Below are 24,032 nucleotides of genomic sequence, written 5' to 3' on the forward strand. Positions count from 1 at the left end.
GTTTATGTGATAGTATAACATTGAGATGTTCGAAATAAACACAGTGCCAAAGTTATATATTAAGACCAGAAGATTAATCCATAGTGCGTACATAGAGTTATACTACATAAATAGTAGTTCAATGTCACAAATGACAAGAGTTTAAAGTACTCAAATGGTTCTAATCTTGGCATAAGTAATTCATCTACTTTTTTCTTGGGTGTGGCAGTCCTGCTACTCTCTTTCTTGGAGTTGATTTTTTCACTTGTCCCACTGCACTTGTTGGAGGTTTGTTGCTAACTGGTGGATTAGTCACAGTTGGAGTGGTCATGGGTGGAGTGCTGCCGGTGCTCATTTGTCCCATATGCTTCCTCAACCCCGGATTTGGCATCTACAATATAAATAAAAAATGTATTAAACAAACCATTGATATAAACTTATGTTAAACATTTATCAACATAAACTGATGTAACTTACAAATTTCATAAAACTGCTGGTAGTTTCCTTAGGCTGTGATTTCTGGATTGAGGCCTCCAATTCATCGAGTCCTTGTGTTTGTTCATGTTCTCTCAAGATCTCATCCATCATATCATTTTCACCTGTTGTTTCCTCTCTCCCCTGCCTCTCCAGTTCTTCCATAACTTCATCTTCTGCAGTTTGTTCATTCTTTGTCTTCTTTCCCCTGTTCCTCTTCTTTGAATTCTCTGGGAACTTATCTTTATTTGGACATTTACCCCTTTTGTGGCCAGCTTCTCTGCACAGACCACAATGCATAACTCTACCCTCATAGCTAACTCTTACCTTCTTACCACTGGACACAACACCCTTCCAACCCTCTCTTCTTCTCATCTTTTTGGGTCTGCCTTTTAGTTTTTTTTTAATTAGTGGAGGTAACACCAAGTCACCCTCCACATCTTCCCAAAAATCTTCCCCCCTTATCACATCCAAACAGTATGAATAAGTCTGCATATATGTTTCCTTTAAATAACATGAGTGAACATAATCAATGGGATTCTTTCTAGCCTCTTGAATTGCAGTAACACCATGACAACAGGGTATACCTAACAAATCCCAGACTCTACAAAAACAGGACCTTCTTTGCAGATTAACTGAACAAGATGTGCCCCTACCCTTTACAACATAAGTCTCCCTACCATCCCACAGAACAGTAAGCCCACATGATTCCTTAATTGCTTCATCTAAAATTTGTTTAGCTTTTGGAACAATAACAATATCTTGTCTTGACATTCTATCTCTTTTTTGATGAACTCTTGTCATAAGCATGTCATGGATCTCTATAAGCATATCAATAATAGACATATATCTTGCTTTCAAAATCCATGAGTTAAAACACTCACTTATATTATTTTCAGTGGAATCAGTCAATGAGTGTGTCTTAAAGAAAGCCTTGGACCACATACCTGGTTCTAAGTCACTCATCTTCTCAAAAGCACCTTTAGAGGCTTGCTCAAATGCCTTCATTGCTTTCTTATGGGCCTGGGGGTGAGTTGCTGTTGATGCTTCAAAAAATGCACTCATGACCAAATTACTTGGATGTTTGCTCTTCAAGTTGGCAGATAGGTGTCTGGTGCAAAATCTATGCTCCACTTGTGGTAACAATTCCCTGATTGCCTTGTCCAGCCCCTGACATATAAACAATACATGATTTAGATCAAGATGAAAATTAATTGAAAGTTGTACAAGTTGGGAAATAAGTACCTTTTGTTGGTCAGAAATGAGTGTCTTCCTGTGTCCATCTTCAAGATCAAGATCAGTTATTAACAGCTCCAGAAACCACTTCCATGACTCATAGTTTTCACTTTCAACTACTGCCATTGCTACAGGGTAAATACAATTTTCTGCATCTCTCCCTACTGCAGAAAGCAATTGGCCACCAGTCACTGTCTTCAAGAAGCACCCATCAAGGCCTAGAACTGGTCTGCAAGAATTTTTCCATCCATTCTTCAAGGCTGCATAACACACATAATTCTTCTAAATCTGTTTGCATCTCCTTCTTGCAACCTTGTAGTAGAGATCTTAACTGTATTGTCTTTGTTACTCCTTAAAACCTCACCTGCAAATTTCCTAATTTTGGCATAATGTTCTTTCATTTTCTCCTCAATACCACAAAGAGCTTGCTTCCTAACTATGGAGCATTTAGAATCACACACATCTACCTTGAGTACCCTTTTAAACTCTTCCTGCATCTCTCCAATTTTCCAGTTTGGATTTTTCCTAATTTTATCCCCATACAGATCTACAAGATACTTGGTAGTGACTAGCTTGTTTTTATAATTCCACACACAGTTATGCTCATCTTTTATTGACTTTAAGTGTCACACATCCTTTTCTTTATTATAACTTACCCACATTCTAAAAGGACACCCATGTGCACATCCAACTTGGACCCTTTTTAAGTCATCATGTAGGAACTTGTAGGGTCTACCATTAGCCATTGAACAGAACCGCACAGCTTGCTTAAAATCACTCTTACTACCAAATACCATCACAGCTTTAAATTTAATATTGTTGGCAGATGTGTTAACATTAAAGACCCCATCTACACACTTCATTTTCTGTTTATCTGGGGGAGGGTTCATCACTCTCCTCACTACTAGGATAAAAACCCTCATCTGATCCAGTAGAATCATCATATTCCATCCCTGACATTTCATGTAAATTAGCTTCCCTCTCCAATTCATCCATTTTTCTTTTTTCTTCTCTACAAGCTTTCCTAATTTCTACATACTCATCATCACTACATTTATAATTATCTATTTCTTCATCAGATTCAGGGGCAGGACTCACATGATACACATAAAGCACAATATTATAAGCACATTCCTTACTTAATTCAATCAATATTGGCTTACTTTCAGCATTCAGTACATAAATCTTCAATGCAGGAGTTCTAAAATAAAGGGAATCATACTCACCAACAACAGCACCAAATGTGGTCTTTAAATCATTAATACCAAGGTTTTCAAAGTCGATTTCCTTATAGACCTTTTTGACATTACTTGTGTAGGAGGAATACGGAACATGAACAAAATAACCTCCATAATAGACTGTCACATTGTACAAGTTTTTCCTGTTAAATATAAACAAATTAAGAACCCTAATTGCAAATATGACCATATAAAATCATATATTCAAAGCAAGAATATTTAGCCCTAATTAACTGTAAAAAGTTCAGATATAACATTACTTACGTTGCTTCTTTATCGGTGGTCTGATTTGCATCTTCAAAATTTGATTCTATAAACAAATTAAGAACCCTAATTGCAAATATGACCATATAAAATCATATATTCAAAGCAAGAATATTTAGCCCTAATTAACTGTAAAAAGTTCAGATATAACATTACTTACGTTGCTTCTTTATCGGTGGTCTGATTTGCATCTTCAAATTTTGATTCAGCTTCGTTATCCTTCTCCGTTTCATTGTTATCTCCATCAGATGCAAACAGGTAATCGGTATCATTGCTATCGATATCATCGATTGGTTGAGTTAAACGAACCTCAACACACGATCGAGTTCGAACCATTCTTGCGATTAGGGTTAGATCGTAAAGAGGGGGGGTTTAATTTTGGGATAAAGGGTTTTAATTTTGGGATAAAAGTTAAAAGGGTCGTGGGTTTTAATTGGGTCGGGTTTAATTTGTTGGGTGGTTTTAGGATTGGGCGGGTCAATTATCTGATGTGGCATACGACTTGTACATATTTAACGGAGAACCGTCTATAGTCAACGACATTTAACGTTCGTGAAATTTTTAACGTGTGCAATGATTAAGTTGAACATTATTATTTCTTCAGTGACCTCATTGACAGCTTTTTGAGTTCGATGACCCAAGTGAAAGTTAGTGGTCACTTGAGTGATCAAAACGCCATTTAACCCTATATCCATGTATCCATTAAATGTCTTGCTAAGTACTCCCTCCGTCCCTTCCAGTTGTTTACATTTTTTAGAAAGTGTCCGACACGCATTTTAAGGTGCATATAAAATATAGTTTTGTAATTTTTTTTTACAATTTTGTTTTTCTGAATAAAAATTAAAACATTTAACTTTTATTCAGAAAAAGAAAATTGTAAAAATAAGTTGCATAACTATATTTTTTATTCACCTTAAAATACGTGCCGGACACTTTTCTCAATGTAAATGTAAACAGTGACTGTGGGAGTAATTAACTAGATTTTGACTGTGGATTAAATATAGTTGTGATTACGAGGAGTGAAGTGTGGGCGCCTTAGATTGTTCAATGGCTAATCACTTAACTCTAATTTATTTTTATAATATTGATCAATTTCACTTTGATTCTAAATTTGCTTCTATTTAGTTGAAAAGTTTGTACACTTTAAAATTAAGGTTATTAAACTTGAAATTGATATATTTATTTTCTTTGTAAATAATTGTTATTTATAAAAAAATTATGACATTTTCTTAAAAAAATTATCAAAATTTTTCTTTTTGCAAAAATACCACTTTGTAAGTTTTTAATTGAAAAAAATACAAAATTTCATTTTTTTAAAAAAAAATGATTTGCCACGACGCAATCACAAGCACAAACATAATCCGATTCAACATCAAATCCAACAAAACAAATTTAATCTTTTACAAAAAATGTAAAAAAAGTTATATATGTGGTTGTTTTTTGCTGCAAACCGTATTTTTATAATTATTTTTAAAAGATAGTAAATTCGTAAATAAATTTAGAAATAATTTAAGTGATAATAATTTTTAAGATTTTAATATATGTCTATATATATTATAAATATTTAAATAATATTAAATAATTAGTAATATATCTCAACTAATTAAGTAAAGAAGTACGTCACCATTTGTGAATTAAATATATGTAGTAAAGATATTGTTTTTAAAATCGGTTCTCACTCGAATGAGTATTTAGAAAAATTCTTGCATAAATTTATGAGAGTATTAGGCTAAGTATTCGGATACTGAAAATTAGTATTTAAAAAATCAACTGAATACTCAAATTTTGAAAAAGTAATCGAGTATAATGGATTTTCAATTAATATGGCTTATAGCCTTACTAATTAGTATTTGTTCATAAATTATCGGGGTGAGCGAGAATCAAACCCTTGGACGTCAGAGAATAACTCTTAAGCAATTGATCTATCCAACCGTGCTCGCAAAATAATTTATATTTTAATTGTATTATATGTGAAGTATACTTGCTAGTCAAAGAAAAACGAATGTTAGAGATATTTTAAAATTAAAAATATCAAATAAAAGGTGTCGTATTTGTAAAGTATATTATAAGAACAATCATATACATTCAATTATTATATCTAATATTAATTTTTTAAGAATTTTCTTTAGTGTATCTTTTAAATTGTTGAAATGTTATTTTCTTATTTTTCTTAAAATATATATGAATCAAATGCTAAAAATTTGATATAGGGTATTATAAATATAGTCGTTCATTTCAGCATATTTATTATTAATATTTTTATTTAATGTAATAATGTGTCATTAATTTATATTTATTACTATTACTACTTGTATTGAATATAATAATGTGTCACATACCCATTAGTACATTGGTGTATGAATGAATGTATTAAAGATTGGTAAATAATCAGTGATGCACAGAAAATCAAGTAGGGTTATTACTGTAATTTCAGTCCGATTCAGGCTCGAATACCGCGAAATATAGTCTGATGCAAATTTTTAGGGCACGGGTACATATATTACGAGAAAATATCCACAAACCGGTATGCCTCAGTTTTACCTACTCTTCTGTGTACCCAGCTATATGAATTATTCCGAAACCGATTTCAATTTTATCACCAATGTGGTATAGACTCATAGGTAATATATTCTTCTTCTACAGAGAGACTTTTTTTCCTTTTTTGTTGCTAATCATAGCATGTCAATATTGAAATGCTTACATGATTCCTTCCCCCTTGATATATAAAATCAAGTTTCGCTTTTCCTAAAAGAATTAAACAAAGATCTGCAACTTGAGAAAGAATCAGATGTTTTACTCATCCAGTGCCCCAATTTGTGTCCCACAATGGTCCTAACTCCGCAAGTGTTGTACAAAAGAGGAAAGCATCGAACATCGACTTTTCTTTCCTTTTTTGTTGCCCTAAATTTTATGCCGTTGGGTGATGAACGTGAGAAAGATGAAGGTTTAAGACGACGAATGAAACGTCGAATTACAAGAACTGTGAAATCTAAGAGCGTCTCGAGGTTGATAACAAAAACTCTTAACTAAGATATAATAAAATAATGATTAGCTAAATTTTTAGCTAAAGGGAAGAATATATGTTGCAATGGTATTATGTATAATTACGATAGGTGAAATTATACCCAGTGGGTTTGATGGTTCAACAAATATAGTCGACCAAATATGATTATCTATATTTTTTGCTAAAGGGATAACATGATTGGAGGACTTAAAATTTTAGGTATTCTTTAAAACCGTCATGTCACATAGACGCCACATAGATATTTTAGCTAAGGATTTTGTTCCCTCAAAAATGGGCATCAGGGGCATATCCATGATTTAAACTCCGGGGGACACCGATAATATTTTGTGAATAAACCTTTATATTTTTTAATTTTTGGGGGGCACTTTTATACATTTCCAAAAAAATTAATAGTAAAAAATATAAAATTTTATTTAGGGACATGTGTCCTCCCGTGCCCCTTACTAAATCCTCCCTGACATCAGCACGTGTAACATTAGAAAGTACGGAGCTTAGTTAATTAACTTGGTAAAATTTCAAGACCATTCCATTCCTAGTACTAATGTATTCAAATCAACTGGAATAAAATTACTACTCCCTCAGTCCCGTTATACGTTTCCCCTTTTGACTTTTTGTACTGTTTAGGATAACGATTGACTACTAATTTACGTCTAATTTATAATATCAAATATAGTCTCGAGTAATTTTGTTGGATTCATATTTATGAGTACTTTAATATAATAAAGTTTTTATATTTAATATTAATACGAAATTAAAAATATTAACAATCAAAAGTGTGCATTGACAAACGTGTCAAATACAAATAGGAAACGTTTTTAGGGACGGAAAGAGTATCTGGTCCATAAATTCCTATAAACACCAGCCTTTAGGATTGAAGGTGATACCTTCATAGCTCATCCGCCAGCTAGATACTTATCCGAATTAGTGCCCACCTTAAGGTTTTCTACTTTGTGGCACGGAATCTAGATATCGAATGCACATATTACTTTTAATTTTTGAAATGACATCATTATCTGCCATCATTGAACATTTGATTATTCTCACTAGGTTTATTCCTTTGGCTGAAAGTTATGTTTTTGTACTTTGCAAAAATGTAGTAGTATAATGCAAAATTGACATAAAAGTAAGTGGGTGACATGCATGAGTGGATCACTTATAAGTCATCCAACATCCTTTTTTGTTTAAAGGGCCAGAGAAAGCATTGGCTAAGTTGAGCTAGTCTTCTGGGACTCCTCATTTCATATAAGCAGCCTAACTCCATGATTAAACACTTGCATACGTCAATTCAGAGCCGGCCCCGAGGCCAAACTGATTATGGTAATGAATTGAGGCAACGAAGAAAGATCTTATTCGGGTTGGTTACTTAACATGGTATCAGAATTCGGTTTAGGGAGGGACTCCGTACGACTGTAGGGAGTGTTAAAGAGTATAAGATCTTGTTCGGGTCTTCCTCTGCCACCTTAAGGTTTTAGTATGACTGGTTATTTAACAGGAAGGATATATTTTAGGGGCACTTTTTTCCAAACTAACACCAAAAACGGTTTAAGATAGAAATTCAGAAAAAGAAATTGTATGGATTTGATTTTGATTAATAGTTGGGCAAAAAATTCAAATTGCTTGGGGCCTTCATTTTCTCAGGGCCAGCCTGCATACATTTTGTCGTTAAACAACCAATTTGTCTTGAGAAATCAACCATTCTACCTTCTGGAACATGCTATTTACATCAATGCTCTTTCCCCCCTTCACTTTTCGAAATTGTTCTGAACTAAAACAAGAAACACAATGCTATAATATCCAAAAATTTGTATTTTTGATCGTATTAATGTTCACCGTTTCTCTGCTGATTTTGCTGGAGAATTTTCCCTGATATTGCAGCTGCCAGTGCTGCTTTAAAACTCGGGTCTTTTGTTAAGCTCGAAGCCATTTGATCTACTAAGAACTGTTGGAACTCTGGTGAATCAATTTTTTTAGTAGTAGTTTTTCTGTTGGCATCTTCGGTTATGGACTTCGATTTTTTCATGTCGAGAGTAAGTGTAGGTGCTGATAAATTGAGAGAAGTTGAGCAAGGAAGCGAGGTTGGTGTTGCACATTGTTTAGAGCTCGAATCATTGTGCTCCACTTTTGCAGGTTGCGGATGGCTGTGCTCTCCTTCATATGTCGCAACCAATATAGATTGATCATCGATACTCCTCTGAACCTTAAAAATTACAAAAATCAAAATCAATTTATTAAAAGCGACGTCATTGTAGTGTTCTTGAATCGTAAGTGTTAAGTAACCAGTCGCTCTAAAACCTTAAGGTGGCAGAGGAAGGCCCGAACATGATTTTATACTCTTTAACAGTAAGAATGTGAAAAAATCGATTAGATGGGAGATTTAGCGCGGTTTTGCATGCTTACCTTCTTCTTTACGGGACAAGTAGGAGCGTACGAGCATTTAAAGTAAGCTCTAGGAGAAGGATTATCTCTGGTAACTTTCTGTCCATATTTTCTCCATTGATATCCATCTTTCACTATTAAGCCTGTAGTATCAGATGCCTCACTCCGAAAATAGACCCTCGAGATCTTGGCTTTGACATGTTCTACTTTTGGTTTCTTTGTCGAATTGTGATCTTCATCAGTTGAACAACTCTCTGAATTGTCATTGTTTTTTGCACTGCTAGCATTGTTCTTGATCATGCAAGACGTGTTGCTGCTGCGTTCCGCGCTTTTTCTCTTCTTTGTCGATTCAGGATTCTTGTTCATGTAATCCGTCAAATTGTTTCTCAACGTGTTGTAGTTCTCGCACATGACAGTTAACATTTCTGTTAATTTCTTGTTTTCTGTATTCACCCTGTTCAGTTCCTCTATCAAAGCTCCGTTATTCTGCAGGAACAAAACATCGATAACATATTAGTATCAGAAATTTCAAATTGACCAGGGAGCTGATATGAGCACACCCTTCGTTGTCAGTTGCTCTTACGAGTATTGGCTGGTTCGGTAAAAATAAAAACATTAACAGAACAGTCAAACTAACCTCTTCTTTTACAGAAGTCCTGATTCCAAAATCAATAAAACTGCTTTGTACTTGTTGTCTCTGAAACAGAAACAAATTCAAGAAATAAGAACGGGTCAAGTTCACGACAGACGTACAGAAAAATAATACTCAGGCTATAAACTTGACAGTAATATACGTACCGGGGTTTCGCTGAAGAGCTGAAGAGGCTTAGCATTAAGATCCAAAGAAGTATCAACAAAACTACTTGAATATTCCATTATATGCAGATTCACACCTTATCGTAAACACTGTAGCGATTGATACGATTGAGCAGATTGAACGTACAGCTAAGCGTCTAGTGTATGCACCACAATAAAGTAGCTAGAGATGCTAAGGTGGATATATAGAACTTTTAATAGAAGAGATGAGATCTGGCTTTCAAGGTGTTGACAGAGAAGGAAAGACCAAGGAAGGAGAGAAATGGTTGTGAATGAGTTTGAAACAGGCTGTATAATATTGTGGTTTATATACAAATATTTGTGTAAGTGGGTAGGGTTGGATTTTGTGGATTCAAGTAGTCATAGAAAATTAGCATTCTTACACTTTCAAGTTTCAAGTGCGTGCATGTTCTTTTATAATGTTTGTCCTTTCTTAGTTAATAATATCTACATACATTATAAAATGTCTTTAGATAATCTATTTCCTTTCATGCTTTATAAAAGATTCGAGTTTATTCGAATTCGAGCTTGTAATTCTATTGAAGTTGATTTCGCATTCAAAAAAAATTTTTAAAAGCGAAAAACTAGAAGTGGTTTTTTTCGTAGGGAACCCGTAGCCAGTATCCTTGGGTGCGTACTGGGTAAATCCACGGACTCACTTGATAACCTGTAAATCACGTGAACCAAGATAAGCCGCTTAAGGTAAACCCACAGGCTCACGTAATGACCTGCAAATCACGTGAACCAAAATAAACCGCACTTAAGCGACATGCTCTGATTCAGGAGGCATAATCATAAATTGTTCTCTTCTGAAATTCGAACATGTGACGATGAAAATAATTATCCTCTATTTAACCTACTAAGCCAACCTTACCGAACTTCGCTGGCAGAAGTGATTTTATTTTGAGTTAGTTTGAAAATAACTTATGTTTTTCATATTTTGATTTATTAATGTTGAAATACAATTTGACAAAAGAATATAAAAGTTGTGGTGGTGAAGAAAAATTCTGAAATTAAAGGTACACGTGTCAAATTAATAAATGCATTTCTTCTGTTTTGTTGTACACGGAGAACTATTGTTTTGTCTTGTCGGCTTTGTGTGTTAAAACCTTCTAAAATTGAAATCATGCATTTGGTCAAAGTCAAGCCGCCCTCATGAGGAATTTACCCAGGGTCCACGCATGTGTTATGTGTACAGGTCTATCAACATGTCATGGGTAGGTTTATATATATTTCTTTTATTAAGCAATCTTATGAGCTTAAAAATTACTCTCCGTGGGACGGAGAACTGTGCGTTTGATTTGGACACGAAAATTAAGAAAAAGTGGAAATGAGAAAAAGTAAGAAAAGTGGATAAAATGATGGATCAATCAATATTTAATATATAAAATTAGGATAGTGGAAGAAAATAGTGATGATAAATGGATATAGTTAATTTTATATTATAATTTTTTTACTATTTTTGGTATGTTTTGAAATGTATAGAATTGAATGCGACATCGCAATAAGAAAGTTTATAGAAATGAACGGGACAGATGGATTCTTTACTCATCCGGGTTAACTTTGTACACCAATTTAAGTAGGGTGACTGGATGTTGGGTTAATCCTCTTTGGTGTAATATGGACTTTTTTTTTGTAGAAATTGGTTGATTTATAATTTTTTTTTGATAATTATTAATAAATTAATAAAAAATATTTGATCAATTATCATATTTCTTGAAAGTCAAAATATAATCAAAAATTAATATCTCAACCGATTAATTTCGATTTTCAAAATTTATAATAAATAATTTAAGTAGGTCATGACAGCAAGATATTGTGTTAGTCATTTTCAGCGTAGCAGGGGTTCTATTGTTGAAATCGACCGATTTTTTCAAAAAATGTCGATAAATTATCGATAAATCAATAAAAATATTTGATCAATTATCATATTTCTCAAAAGCCATAATATAATTAAAAATTAATATCTCAATCGATTAATTTTGATTTCTGAATTCTGTAATAATGAACGATGATAAGCCCAAAACTAGGCCATATTAATTAAGAAAGAAATAGTTACACAACATGAACATATGTGTAAAATGGAAGACAAGTCTTGTACCTTGACTGCAATACTTTTTACAAAGAGCTTTTCCAATAATTCAAGTATAATATACAGTATTTGTTCGAGAGACTACTATATAATATAAGAGTACTTCGTTTCTCAGGTGCATAAAATTAACATTTTATTTTAATAGGCACGTTTCGGAACGTTTGTTCCACGTTGTGTATAACAATTTATTTATAGAGGTCCGGTGGTTGAGGGAAATCTTGTTGTATTGTAGTAATCAACACTGCAATACTATCTAAAGCTCAATCATTGAACATTGAACAATTGTAAGATCACAATAATCATCATTTGTCTTTGTTTAAGTGCCTAACTAGAGTCCTAAACTCAAGCTTAATTAATTAAGGCCCCATTTGTTAAGAGGTGAACTAGTGATTATGAACTGAATCATTCTTGTTTCCTCTATCCAGATTGTTTGATTAAAATTTCATGCATCTGGACGACTGGATTTCTTCTGAACAAGTGTTGGATGAGTGAGCTTCTAAATTTCCACTGAACCAGTCAAATTATATTTATGTCACCTTCTTTCAATTCTCATGTAGTAATTTAAATTTTGTCATTTTACTTAATATTATTCATCTTTTATTAAAAAATAATTTTCTTGTCCTCTTAGTAGTATGCAAACACATGTGGTGAATTTTGTAACTAAAAAAGTTTGTAAATTTTTAAATTTCATATTTTGTATTTAGAAAATAAAAGTTTAATTTAAATTACTTATGAGTGAATCAAAAATAATTAAATGTATAATTATTTGAATTAAAATAGAAAAATACGTAAACTTTCTTTGAAACTTATATATATTGGGGATGTCAATACATGAAGTACTTTTTATATAGAGATGAACTATTATTTAAAAATATAAATACATAATTTATTTCATTTTTCATCATATATAGTTATAAATTTTAATTACCAAATTAATGATAAATTGCAAATTTATTTATTTAAAAATTATTGTAATTTGATGAAATTGTTTAAAATGGTTTTGTAGTAAAATCAATTTAAAATTATTGCACAATAGAATCAAATTTAAAATCAATTTTTTTTTCAAATTTCAATTGTTAATTTTTTTTATTATATTTAAATATATAATTATCATTCTACGTTAGGAATAAATTTGATGAAATTTTATAATAGAATCAAGGTATAAAAAGGGTTCTCTCTTGAAAAAAAACACACATATATATATATTTAAAAAAAAATCATTTTTAATATGTTGTATTATCTTAAGATTATTAGTGATTGTACTTATTTACGGTCTAGTTTTTAAAGTTGCCTAATTATTACAAAATGATAAAATTTTAACTTATCAAAAAAAATATTTTAATTATATATATTTTAATTGAAACAACTTTTAAAAAAAAAGAATTATCGAATATTATCAATCACTCAATCACAAACAGGTTAATGTTATCATTTAGGAATTTAAATAATTTTATCAAACAATCTTATTTATTACTGTTCAGATTATTACTGATTTAGAAATTTTAACTATTCAAAAAATTTTATTCAGATTTAACAAATGAGCGTTCCCCTTGACCTATTTTTCGGAATCGGAGGGTGAATACAAATACAGTCTATGGTTTAGTTCAATTCACGCTTAGCAACTTTTACTTTTTGAGGGAGGCGCAGTGGTTTTAAGTTCGAGTTCTCTTATTTCTTAATTCTTTAAACTTTCGTTTATCAAGTTTAATTATTTAAATTTAATTATTGATTTTTTTTATTTGATTGTCCACTTATTTGATAAATCGTCGAATACTTGTCCCATGAATTTTGAAAGAAATATTATTACCGTAAGACACAGCATCATATATTATCACCGTTAAGATTTTTTCTCCTCTCATTTTTTAATGCAAGTTGAAGCAGAATATTGGAACGAAAAAATGTTAAGAATGACATTATTTTGTGCAAATGACTGAAAATACTCATTTTGAGGATGGCCGAAAAAACCCAAAAATGAATGAAAATACTCATGGGCTAAAAATATCGTTTGAGATACGCATTTGTCAAATGGGTATCCAATTTTTTTTATGATACGTATTTGGCAAATGCGTATCTCAATGGTAATATCCAATGTGGAAATACGTAACTTTAGTAATTTTCTTATATAACCAAACTATCAGGAGCAAAACTCCAATAAACACTACAAGAAAACAGGGTAAAACCAACCGGACATAACCGACCGACATCGATTTGGTCACCTTAAAACCGACCGACGTTAGTGGTCGGTTATATGCCAACTAAACGACATCGTATCGATGACGGGGCACACATAAAACCGACCATCAGCTGGTGGTCGGTTTTATAGAAAAAAACGACATCGTTTTGCTGATGTGTCACTTTTAAAATCGACCGACTACAAGTGGTCGTTTATATACACAAATTCTGCAGGTTAAAACCGACCATATATGGTGGTCGGTTTTGTAGAATAATAAAAAATTAATTTAAAGTACAAAAAAAGTACCCGTTATAGAAAAAACGGTGTCGTTTTATTCTTCTGACTAAAACTGACCGCTCTAACGGTCGGTTTTAACCTATTTTTTTAATTTTTTTGTTTATATCCCCCATTTCTTGATTTTGGCCAAAAAATTAAAAAAAACAGAGGATTGAAGTGGAGGAGTTTCAGAAGATTGTAAGTTATTTCCTTATTTTGTAATAATGTGTGTGTGTGTGTTTATGTCGGTGGTGTATGTATTAAATGTTGTTGTACGTATTTAATGTTTTTATTTTTTTATATAATGTTTGTTGTGGGAATTGAAGTTTGGTAGTAGATAATTTGTAAGTTAGTTTCATTTATTGTAATTATAGTGTATGTGTTTGTGTGTTTTATGAAATATGTTTATTTCATTTATTAATGTTTATTGTATATAATTTGTTGTATGAGATTAATGATAAATTATTTATTAAATATTTTTTTTTAATTTTAAAAAATATTATTGTAGATGGAAACCATTGATCGAAGTTGGATTGGTAATCAATTGCAAAGCGATAAAATTTCATTGACCCCGGAATATAGAATTGGTATAGAAATCTTTTTAAAATTTGCTAGCGAAAATGGAATGGAAGATGGTACAATGAAGTGTCCGTGTAAATGTTGTAAAAATTTGAATTGGTTAAAGATTGATGATGTTAGATTTCATTTGATCGCTAAAGGGATGCTTGAGGGTTATACCGTGTGGACGTCGCACGGTGAAAAAATAGAAAGAAAACGTAGTCGAACATCACATCACCGTTATTGTGTTCGGGAACCTTCGAGAGTAGAAGAACCGGTAGATTTGAATGCGATGTTACATGATTTAACCGGTGAAAATTATTAATTTTATGAAACTACGGATACGGGAACTATGAATGTAGAAGAAGCTCCAAATGATAGTGCTAAAAAATTGTACGAGGTTATTGTTGAAAATGGAGCACCTATTTATCCCGGCAATACAAAGTACACAAGATTAAGTTTTACCACCAAATTATTGGAATTCAAAAATAACTCGCATTGTAGTAATAAAGCTTTTGATAGTTTGCTTAAACTTCTTACAGATGTGTTACCAAAAAAACATACATTACCCGAAAGTTATTACGCAACGAAAAAAATTATGAAGGATTTGAGGGTTGAATATGAAAAAATTGATTTATGTGAGAATGATTGTATGTTATTTTATGGAGATGACAAGGATAAAGTTGTGTGTGATATATTTGGTGAAGATCGTTATCAGGATGTTTCTAGGAAATATGGTAAAAAATAGCAAAAAAATCTTAAGACACTTTCCTTTGATCCCTCGATTACAACGCTTATATATGTCGGGACATACATCCGATCACATTAAATGGTACAAAAAAAAGAGATGTGAAAGATGGAGAAATAAGTCATCCCGCAGATGGAGAAGAGTGGAAAAATTTTGACCGTCGGTATCCTTCATTTGCTCAAGAGATTCGTAACATAAGGCTCGGTCTTGCGACCGATGGTTTCAACCCTTTTGGCCCTACTGGGAAAAAAACATATAGTGTGTGGCCCGTGGTGATAGTTGTCTACAATCTTCCACCATCGATGTGTATGAAAAAGCCTTATATATTCATGACCGATATAGTTCCGGGTCCAAATAGTATTGGAAAAGATATTAACGTTTGTCTAAGGCCTCTCATCGATGAATTGAAGATATTGTGGAATACCGGGGTGAAGACATACGACCAATCTTTGAAACAAAATTTTACAATGAGAGCGGCTATTATGTGGACAATTAGTGACTATCCCGCTATGAGTATGATAAGTGGGTGGTCGGGCAAAGGAAAGATGGGATGTCAAGTGTGTCTTGGAAGCGTGCAAGGGTTTCAATTAAAATATTGTGGAAAATGTAGTTTCTATGGCACGAACCGAATATTCCTTAAATCAAATGATCCACTCCGTCAAAAAAGTAATTTGTTTGATAATGAAGAAAGAAGATTGTTTCGTGGTCGTTTGTCCGGTGAGGGTGTTAAGGAATTGCTTGATGGTTTAGTTTTTCCACCACCCGGAAAGACTAATTCGAAGGCAAGGAGTGTCGGATACGGGGAAGAGCATCATTGGACTCATGTCCCAATCTTTTACGAACTCCCTTATTGGTCATCACATAGTTTATGATATTCAATTGACATCATGCATACGGAAAAAAATTTTTTTGAAAACATTTTGTTTACTATTGTCAATGCGGCAAAGTCAAAAGATCATAAAAAAGCAAGAGCGGATTGCAAGCATTTTGGGGTGTTACCACATTTGTGGATCGATGAGAAAGGAAAGTCACCTAAAGCACCTTATTCCCTTACTAGAAAACAACGTAAACTTTTGTGTGAATGGATTAGTTCACTAAAACTTCCGGATGGTTATTCCTCAAATATATCACGTTGTTGCAATGTTGAGGAGTGTACATTTTATGGATTCAAATCGCACGATTGTCACATTTTTCTTCAAAAATTATTGCCTCTCGCAATTCGTGAACTTCTACCGGCGCCTATTGTCGATGCAATCACGACAATTTCTAACTTTTTCCAAGATTTATGTTCATCCGTGGTTACAAAAACCGACTTGGAAATAATGGAAAAATCGGTTATCAAAGTGTTGTGTTTGTTGGAAACGATTTTTCCTCAAAGTTGGTTTGATTCGATGGAACACTTGGTTGTACATTTAGCCGAAGAAATTAGACTTGCTGGACCTGCTTATTGGCATTGGATGTATCCGATTGAACGTTTGTTGGGAAAATTAAAACAAAAAGTCGGTAATAAAGCAAGGGTTGAGGGGTCAATTGCCGAACGATATATGGAGGAGGAGATTCTTAATATTTGTTCTTTTTATTTTGCCTCTGACACGATCCATAATAAGGTACGTCGTAACGAGGTTTTGTTTGATGTGCAAAATTCCGAGAATTTAGAAGTGTTCAAATATCCAATTCAATTTCTTAGAAAGGAAGGAACTCGATACATGAGTGATGATGAACGAGAGTTAGCGGAAGAATATGTTCTTTTAAACTCTCCTGAAGTTCAACCTTATCTAAGGTACCAAATCTTACTTTAAAAAATATGCGTAATAATTTTTGTTAATGACACATGCATGATCTTACTTTATATTTTAGGAAGTACCAAGATCGTGTTATGCGACAGCGCACGGAAATAACACCTCAAGATTTAGATCGTATTGTCAAAAGTCGATTTAAAACTTGGTTTAAACAAAAGGTATTTATCTATTTTTAATTTGCAAGTTTTTTTTAAAATTCTTATAATTACAATGTCTCATCGATTTGAATTATTTTTAGGTTGATAAAGATGAGGTGGAAGGACCTCGTTTTAAGGACTTACTTGAATGGCCAGTATTAAAAGTTATGACTTTTGAGACTTGTCAAGTTAATGGATATAAATTTTCAACAAAATCTGCATCCGGTTCTGATATTGTTGTTAAAGGAAATTTGCACGAAAATAATCTTGATTATTATGGTCAACTACAAGAAATTATTAGACTTATTTATCAAGGATGCAATCATGTATATTTGTTCAAATGTATATGGTTTGATAGTGTTGGTAATGGTGTGAGGATTGATAAGAATCGTGTGATTACAATCAATATGACTTCAAGATTGAAGTCAAATTAGATTTTTATTTTAGCTAGTCAAGCCTCACAAGTATATTATGCTCCTAGTGTATTGGATCCAAAAGCAAAAATATATACGGTGGTCAAATCTAAAAGTCGCCCAATTGATGAATCTATTGTTGCGCAAAACGATATAGAGGACGCTTTTCAGGAAGATAGATCTAATGCATCGACCTCGTTTTCGCTCTTTGTCGATTTTGCACAATATGGACAAATACCGTTTATTCGGCGTGAAGAAGAAGAAAAAGAAGACGAAGAAGATGATTTGAAGGATGACGAAGATGAAAATGAAGGAGAAGAAGAAATAAGTGAAGGTGACAATGAGGATGATGATGATGACGAAGATGATGATGGTTTTGACAATTTTGAATAATGTCATTTGTATTTTAAAGATGAGTTTTAGTAAATTTTGTAATGATTAGGATACTTTATTTATAAGTTATAGTAAATTTTTAATGGGTTTGTGAATTTTTGGTTTTAATGCTAAGTTTTTATGCGTTTACGTCCGGTTAGGGCCAAAAAAATCATAATATTTGACCGTAATATTTCCCAGAAAACCGACCGTCTCCTTGACTAAAACCGACCACCTTCTTGATAAAACCGACCACCTTCTTAGTAAAATCGACCGTCTCCTTAAAGTGGTGGTCGGTTTTAAGGTGGTCGGTTATAATAATTAAATTGGCCTATGAAATAAAACCGACCACTTTGCACATTTAACCTCCGTCGGTTTTAGCAGTCTTGGTCAAAGTATATTTTTAATACTTATTTTCAACGATCGAACCGTACGGATGTTAATTTCATGTCAAAATATGCTTTTGCACAAAAAATTAGCACTTTTGAACGAGTACCATTACATTTTTATAAAAGTAAATTAACAAATTTAATTAAAAATTAAAAAAAATGAATTCGATCTGAAAAGTATAATTTTAAAAGGTATATTTAACGATCCAACCGTACGGATGTTAAATTCATGTCAAAATATGCTTATGCACAAAAAATAGCACATTTTAACGAGTACCATTACGTTTTTATAAGTAAATTAGCAAATTTAATTAAAAATTAAAAAAATGAAAAATATAAAATACACATGATCGAATCGTATGGATGGACTAACGCGGTGAAAACGAACAAATGTACCAAAAATTAGTCTATTTTAAAAATAGTATAATCAAAATCATATGGAATATAATTATTTCAGTAAATATGTCGGCATTCTGTAGACATAATAAGTTGAACATACCATTTGATACTATAAGTATAATTTTAAAATTTATATTTAACGATCGAACCGTACGGATGTTAACTTCATGTAAAAATATATTAATGCACAAAAAATTAGCACATTTGAACGATCACAAATACGTTTTTATAAGAAAATTAGCAAATTTGATTAAAAAAGTGAAATAATTATAAAATATATATAAATTATAAAATATACATGATCGAACCGTACGGATGAACCGACGCAGTAAAAACGAGCAAATGTACCAAAAATTAAGCTATTTAAATAATAATAATCATGCTTTTATAAGATTTTTTTTAATTTAGGGGTTTGTAACCCCTAAACCCTAAACCCTAAAATTAAAAAAAAAAATACTGTAAAACCGACCACTTTGGGTCATAACCGACCACCTAAAAAAATGCGGGTTTTTTTTGTGAAAAATTAAAAACCCCCGCCTAGAGCAAAACGACACCGTTTTGCATGCTGCACAGGGTTCAAGGTTAAAACCGACCGACCTGGTGGTCGGTTTTAAGTCCCAGGCGGTCGGTTTTAAGTCTGTTATAAATAAAAAGAACGGTTCACTTTTCTTTTTTCTATTTCCTTCTCTATCTCTCTATTTTCTCTCTATCTCTCTCTTACACTCAAAACCGACTTAATTCACTAAAAAGCTTTGATTCAATGGCGTTTAATTCACGAAGGAGCCCCAAATCATCTCTCATTGCCTCCGGTTTCACTCTTGATGTAAGATTTTCTTACGATTAAGCACTTTTTTTACTCGATTGCATATATGTGTGTATGTGTTTGTATTTTTTATGTTTATATATATGATTCGAAGTTAATTATATGTTTTTTGTATTTGTTAAAGTATTATTCTCACATAAATTGATGTGTTTCACTTCAAATCAAACTTCATTGGTTTTTCAGTTTTTATGTAAAGTTTTGCATGTTAAACATTTGTCGGTTATGTCAATTTGTTTAATATAGGTTAAAGTCATAATTTTTGGGTGTTTCGTTGGTTTGTTTACTCTTTTTAGAAGTATAAATGTATTTTTAGGGTTAATTTTTAACACATAAAAGTACTCGAAATGGATAATTCTCAATTAAATTAAAGTTCATATGATTTTTCAGTTTTCATGTAAAATTTTGCATGTAAAAGATTCGTCGGTTTTGTCAATTTGTTGAATATATGTATAAGTATAAATTTTAGGGTTTTGTCGGTTTGTTTACGTTTAGGTAGAAGTATAAATGTATTTTTAGGGTTAATTTGTAGGGGTTTGCTCTTGTAAACATGATCCGTACTCGAAAACGGATAAATATTGCACTATATATGTGAGTTTGGAACTTTAATTTATTGTATATATAGGTTAAGTTGATTTAATTGTTTAATTTGCGTAATTAAATAATGCTCTAATTAGTTGTGTTTATTTTTATCGTTAATTTATGAAATGGATAGGGTTATATGCATTTTATATGCATTTTATGTGATTTTAAATGCTTTTTTATGTAATGTGATTTACTAATGCAAGTCGTTTCATCGATTTGTTTATTTTCATATTGGCTAATATATTTTTATTATTTATTTTAGGATCTTTTTGCTTGGATGTTGACATTGGTTATGATAAGTCTTGTGGTGTTGACAATGGCGAAAAAAGGGAAGGGGAAAGACAAGGAGCCAGAAAAAGACTAGGGGAAGGCAAAGGCCAAGGGAAAGTCCAAAGTCGCGAGTAAGAAGGGCAAGGGAAAGGATACAAAGGGAAAAGGAGGGAATTTGCATTTACAGGATGAGCCGACGGATTCGGATTCGGACCCGAATGATCCGACTCGGCACATGACAAATGCGGAGGAGCGAGAATGGCGAGGAAGGCGACCTCGATCACATTCGAGTGGCATATATGGAGAGAAACCGCCATTGAAGCCATATCGCATTGATATCTCCGATGGACAGTAAGTTAAAAAGTTTTTAAATTGCATTATTCCTATATGTTTATATTTTTGGTGATGTTCAATATTGTTATGTGAATTGTTAATGTTTATTATTTTCTTTTGTTTAAATATAGTATTGAAGATGATACGGCTAAGAAAACGCTTTTGGCTATGATTCGGGAGAAGTGGCCTCTTGGGCGTTACACTTATACCGATATCGAAGAACGTCACCCGGGTTGGTTGAATGCAAGAGTCGAGGAGTTTCAAGTAAGTTATTTTTTTTGAAATTGTCATTTATTTCATGATTTTTATGATGCATTTATCCTCGTTTTTTTTGCAATTTTAGAAATATTATAGGCATCTTAAGGGGCAAAGCCGTTCAAAGGCCCGAAAAATTGTGGAAGATCACATTAAAGTGACGATAAAAAGGACTTTGAACGAGTTTAAGAAGAGGGTGGAGCGAAAAGCAAGGGAGGGGGGCGTGAGCAAGTTGTCTTTGAAGCCGCCTTATTGGTCCGTTCCTTTTTGGAAGGACCTTTTGGAGTATTGGGAGAACAATGAAGGACACTTGCACCGGTCATCGGTTGGATCCACCAACCGACAACAAGTTGAAAGATTGCATAGTGTCGGTGCAAGGTCATTCAATAAAGTTCGGGAGGTAATATTTTTGTATTCCATCACACAAACATACATACACGTTCACCATATTTAATATAATCAACTAATTATTAGGACGTGCTAATATAAGTTATTTAATATTTTGAAAGGTAATGACGAACAAGAATAAGAAAAAGCCGACGAGACTCGAGGTGTGGGATAAATGTCATAGGAAAGTTGGATCCGATCCGGAAAATCCCGTCTACACTACACCGACCGCCATGCGTAATGCGGTAATTTTTATGTACTTTTATGACCATTTTATGTAATTTTAAATGCATCTTTAATAAGTGAATTTATATATATTTTCATGTGATTTTAAATGCATTTTTATGTTTTTTATATGCATTTTTATGTGATTTTAAATGCATATTTAATAAGTGAATTTATATGTATTTTCATGTGATTTTATATACATTTTTATGTGATTTTAAATGCATCTTTAATATGTGATTTTATATGTATTTAATGTGATTTTAAATACATTTTTATGTGATTTTATATGCATTTTTATGTGATTTTAAATGCACCTTTAATATGTGATTTTATATGTATTTTAATGTGATTTTAAATGCATTTTAATGTGATTTTATATGCATATTTAATATGTGATTTTATATGTATTTTAATGTGATTTTAAATGCATTTTTATGTGATTTAATATGCATTTTTATGTGATTTTAAATGAGGGTTAATATGTATTTATGTGATTTTAAATGCATTTTTATATGTGATTTTATATGCATTTTTATGTGATTTTAAATGCATCCTTAATATGTGATTTTATATGTATTTATGTGATTTAAAATGCATTTTTATATGTGATTTTATATATATATATTTTTGATTTTAAATGCATCGTTAATTGTTTTAAATGAACTTGTAGGAACGATATGCCGTCATTCTCGAGCGCATGCCCGTGGAGGTTACACAAACGGGTGATCGGGATGAGTCGTGGGATTGGTGGATGGAAGCGTTGGAAGTCCCCCAAGGTACAAAACCGAAAAAGAATTATGTGGTGGGGTTCCCCAATGCTCGGGCCACCGATCTCTTACCTACACTTGCTACCCGGTACCGAGATTCCACACGGAATGAAGTCGGCTCATCCTCATCCGCTCCGAGACAATGTGAAGTCATCCCCGACAATGTATATCTTGTCATCGTGAGGAATGTGCTTACAAAGATCCGTGCTAATCCAAATCGGTTTGCTCGTCAACTTTCCGATGCGGAAATAGCTACATTCGCACGTACCGCTCTCGAGGCCTCAGATTCATCCTCCGATCCTAGCCAAAGGTTGCAATGGAATAACCTTATCGGTGGCGAGATTATGCATATCGTGGGCTCCTTGATTGAAGATATTGTCCAAAAGACGGAATCTCGTGTTGCGGAGGTATAATTTTTGACCTTTTTGTTTATTTATTGTTTTCATTCACATGTAAATTTTGTTTCTTCTTTTTAACTAGTTTAATTAAACTTGTATCTAGGAAAACAATCGGCGTGCTATGGAAGTCGATAAGGATTACACGTCCGAGGATGAGACCTCCGATGATGAGGACTTTGATGATGGCGGCGGTGATGACGGCGGTGATGGCGGTGGTGATGGCGGTGGATCATCCGATGTTGATTTGTCAGATTAGTTTATATTGATCGGTTTTAAGACTATTGTAATTTGATGGTTATGGGATGTAATATAATACGCTGTGATGGTTTTAAGACTATAATGATGTAATGATACGGTTTAATCCTCCGGTTATCGGAGTTTGTGAATGTTTGCGTTGGATTTAATTACTATGGTTTAATTATGAAATTTACTAGTTTTTGCGAATGATTTTGAGTAGTATAGTTTAATGATTATCATTGTTGTTTGTTTTGGTTGTTTGGTTGTGATTGGATTGGATTTGTGTATTGATTTGGTTTGGTATCCAGGGGCTGCAGAAAAACCTGCAATTTTTTTTTAAAATCAGACCTTAAAACAGACCGACAATAGGCATAACCGACCACTTTTGACCATTACAAAACCCAGAAAACCGACCGTCAGGTGACATAACCGACCACCTTCTTCATAAAACCGACCGTCTTCTTTAGAGGATGGTCGGTTTTAAGACGGTCGGTTATGACATTTAAGTTAGCTTCTGAAATAAAACCGACTGATGTGCACACTTTGACCACGATCGGTTATGAGTTCCAGTCAACTTTTTAAAAATAGACATAATCGACCCTCCTCTTTAGAGGGTGGTCGGTTTTAGGACGGTCGGTTATGAAGTTTAAGTTAGCTTCTGAAATAAAACCGACCGATGTGCACACTTTGACCACAGTCGGTTATGAGTTCCAGTCAACATTTAGAAATAGACATAACCGACCACCTGCGGTCGGTTATGACTCAGTGACGTGGCGACACGTGTGCACACGTGTTACCACGTGTACACAGTGACCCCACATTTTTGTAAAATGCCCAGGCACTTAACCAGCCACTGTGTTGGTCGGTTATGAGGCTTAAACCCGACCAAAGGTCATAACCGACCAGGCTAAAACCGACCACCCCTGATGGTCGGTTATGACCGTTTTAACCGACCATTTTACGTCTTAACCGGCCGTTTTTGACGGTC

General features: G+C 33.0%; 1 protein-coding gene across 1 annotated transcript; it reads right to left on the bottom strand.

The window, feature by feature from the left end:
• Positions 1–7,818: 7,818 nt before the first annotated feature.
• On the bottom strand, positions 7,819–9,702 carry LOC141717466 (putative WRKY transcription factor 40). Its single transcript, XM_074519554.1, has 4 exons — positions 9,391–9,702; positions 9,230–9,289; positions 8,614–9,078; positions 7,819–8,413 (listed from the first exon to the last, which is right to left on the bottom strand). Exons 1-4 carry the CDS (start codon positions 9,466–9,468, stop codon positions 8,036–8,038), a joined length of 981 nt encoding a protein of 326 aa, XP_074375655.1. The 5' UTR covers positions 9,469–9,702; the 3' UTR covers positions 7,819–8,035.
• Positions 9,703–24,032: the final 14,330 nt, after the last annotated feature.

Source organism: Apium graveolens, chromosome 4 (genome assembly GCF_009905375.1).
Source record: "Apium graveolens cultivar Ventura chromosome 4, ASM990537v1, whole genome shotgun sequence".
Lineage (NCBI taxonomy): Eukaryota > Viridiplantae > Streptophyta > Magnoliopsida > Apiales > Apiaceae > Apium > Apium graveolens.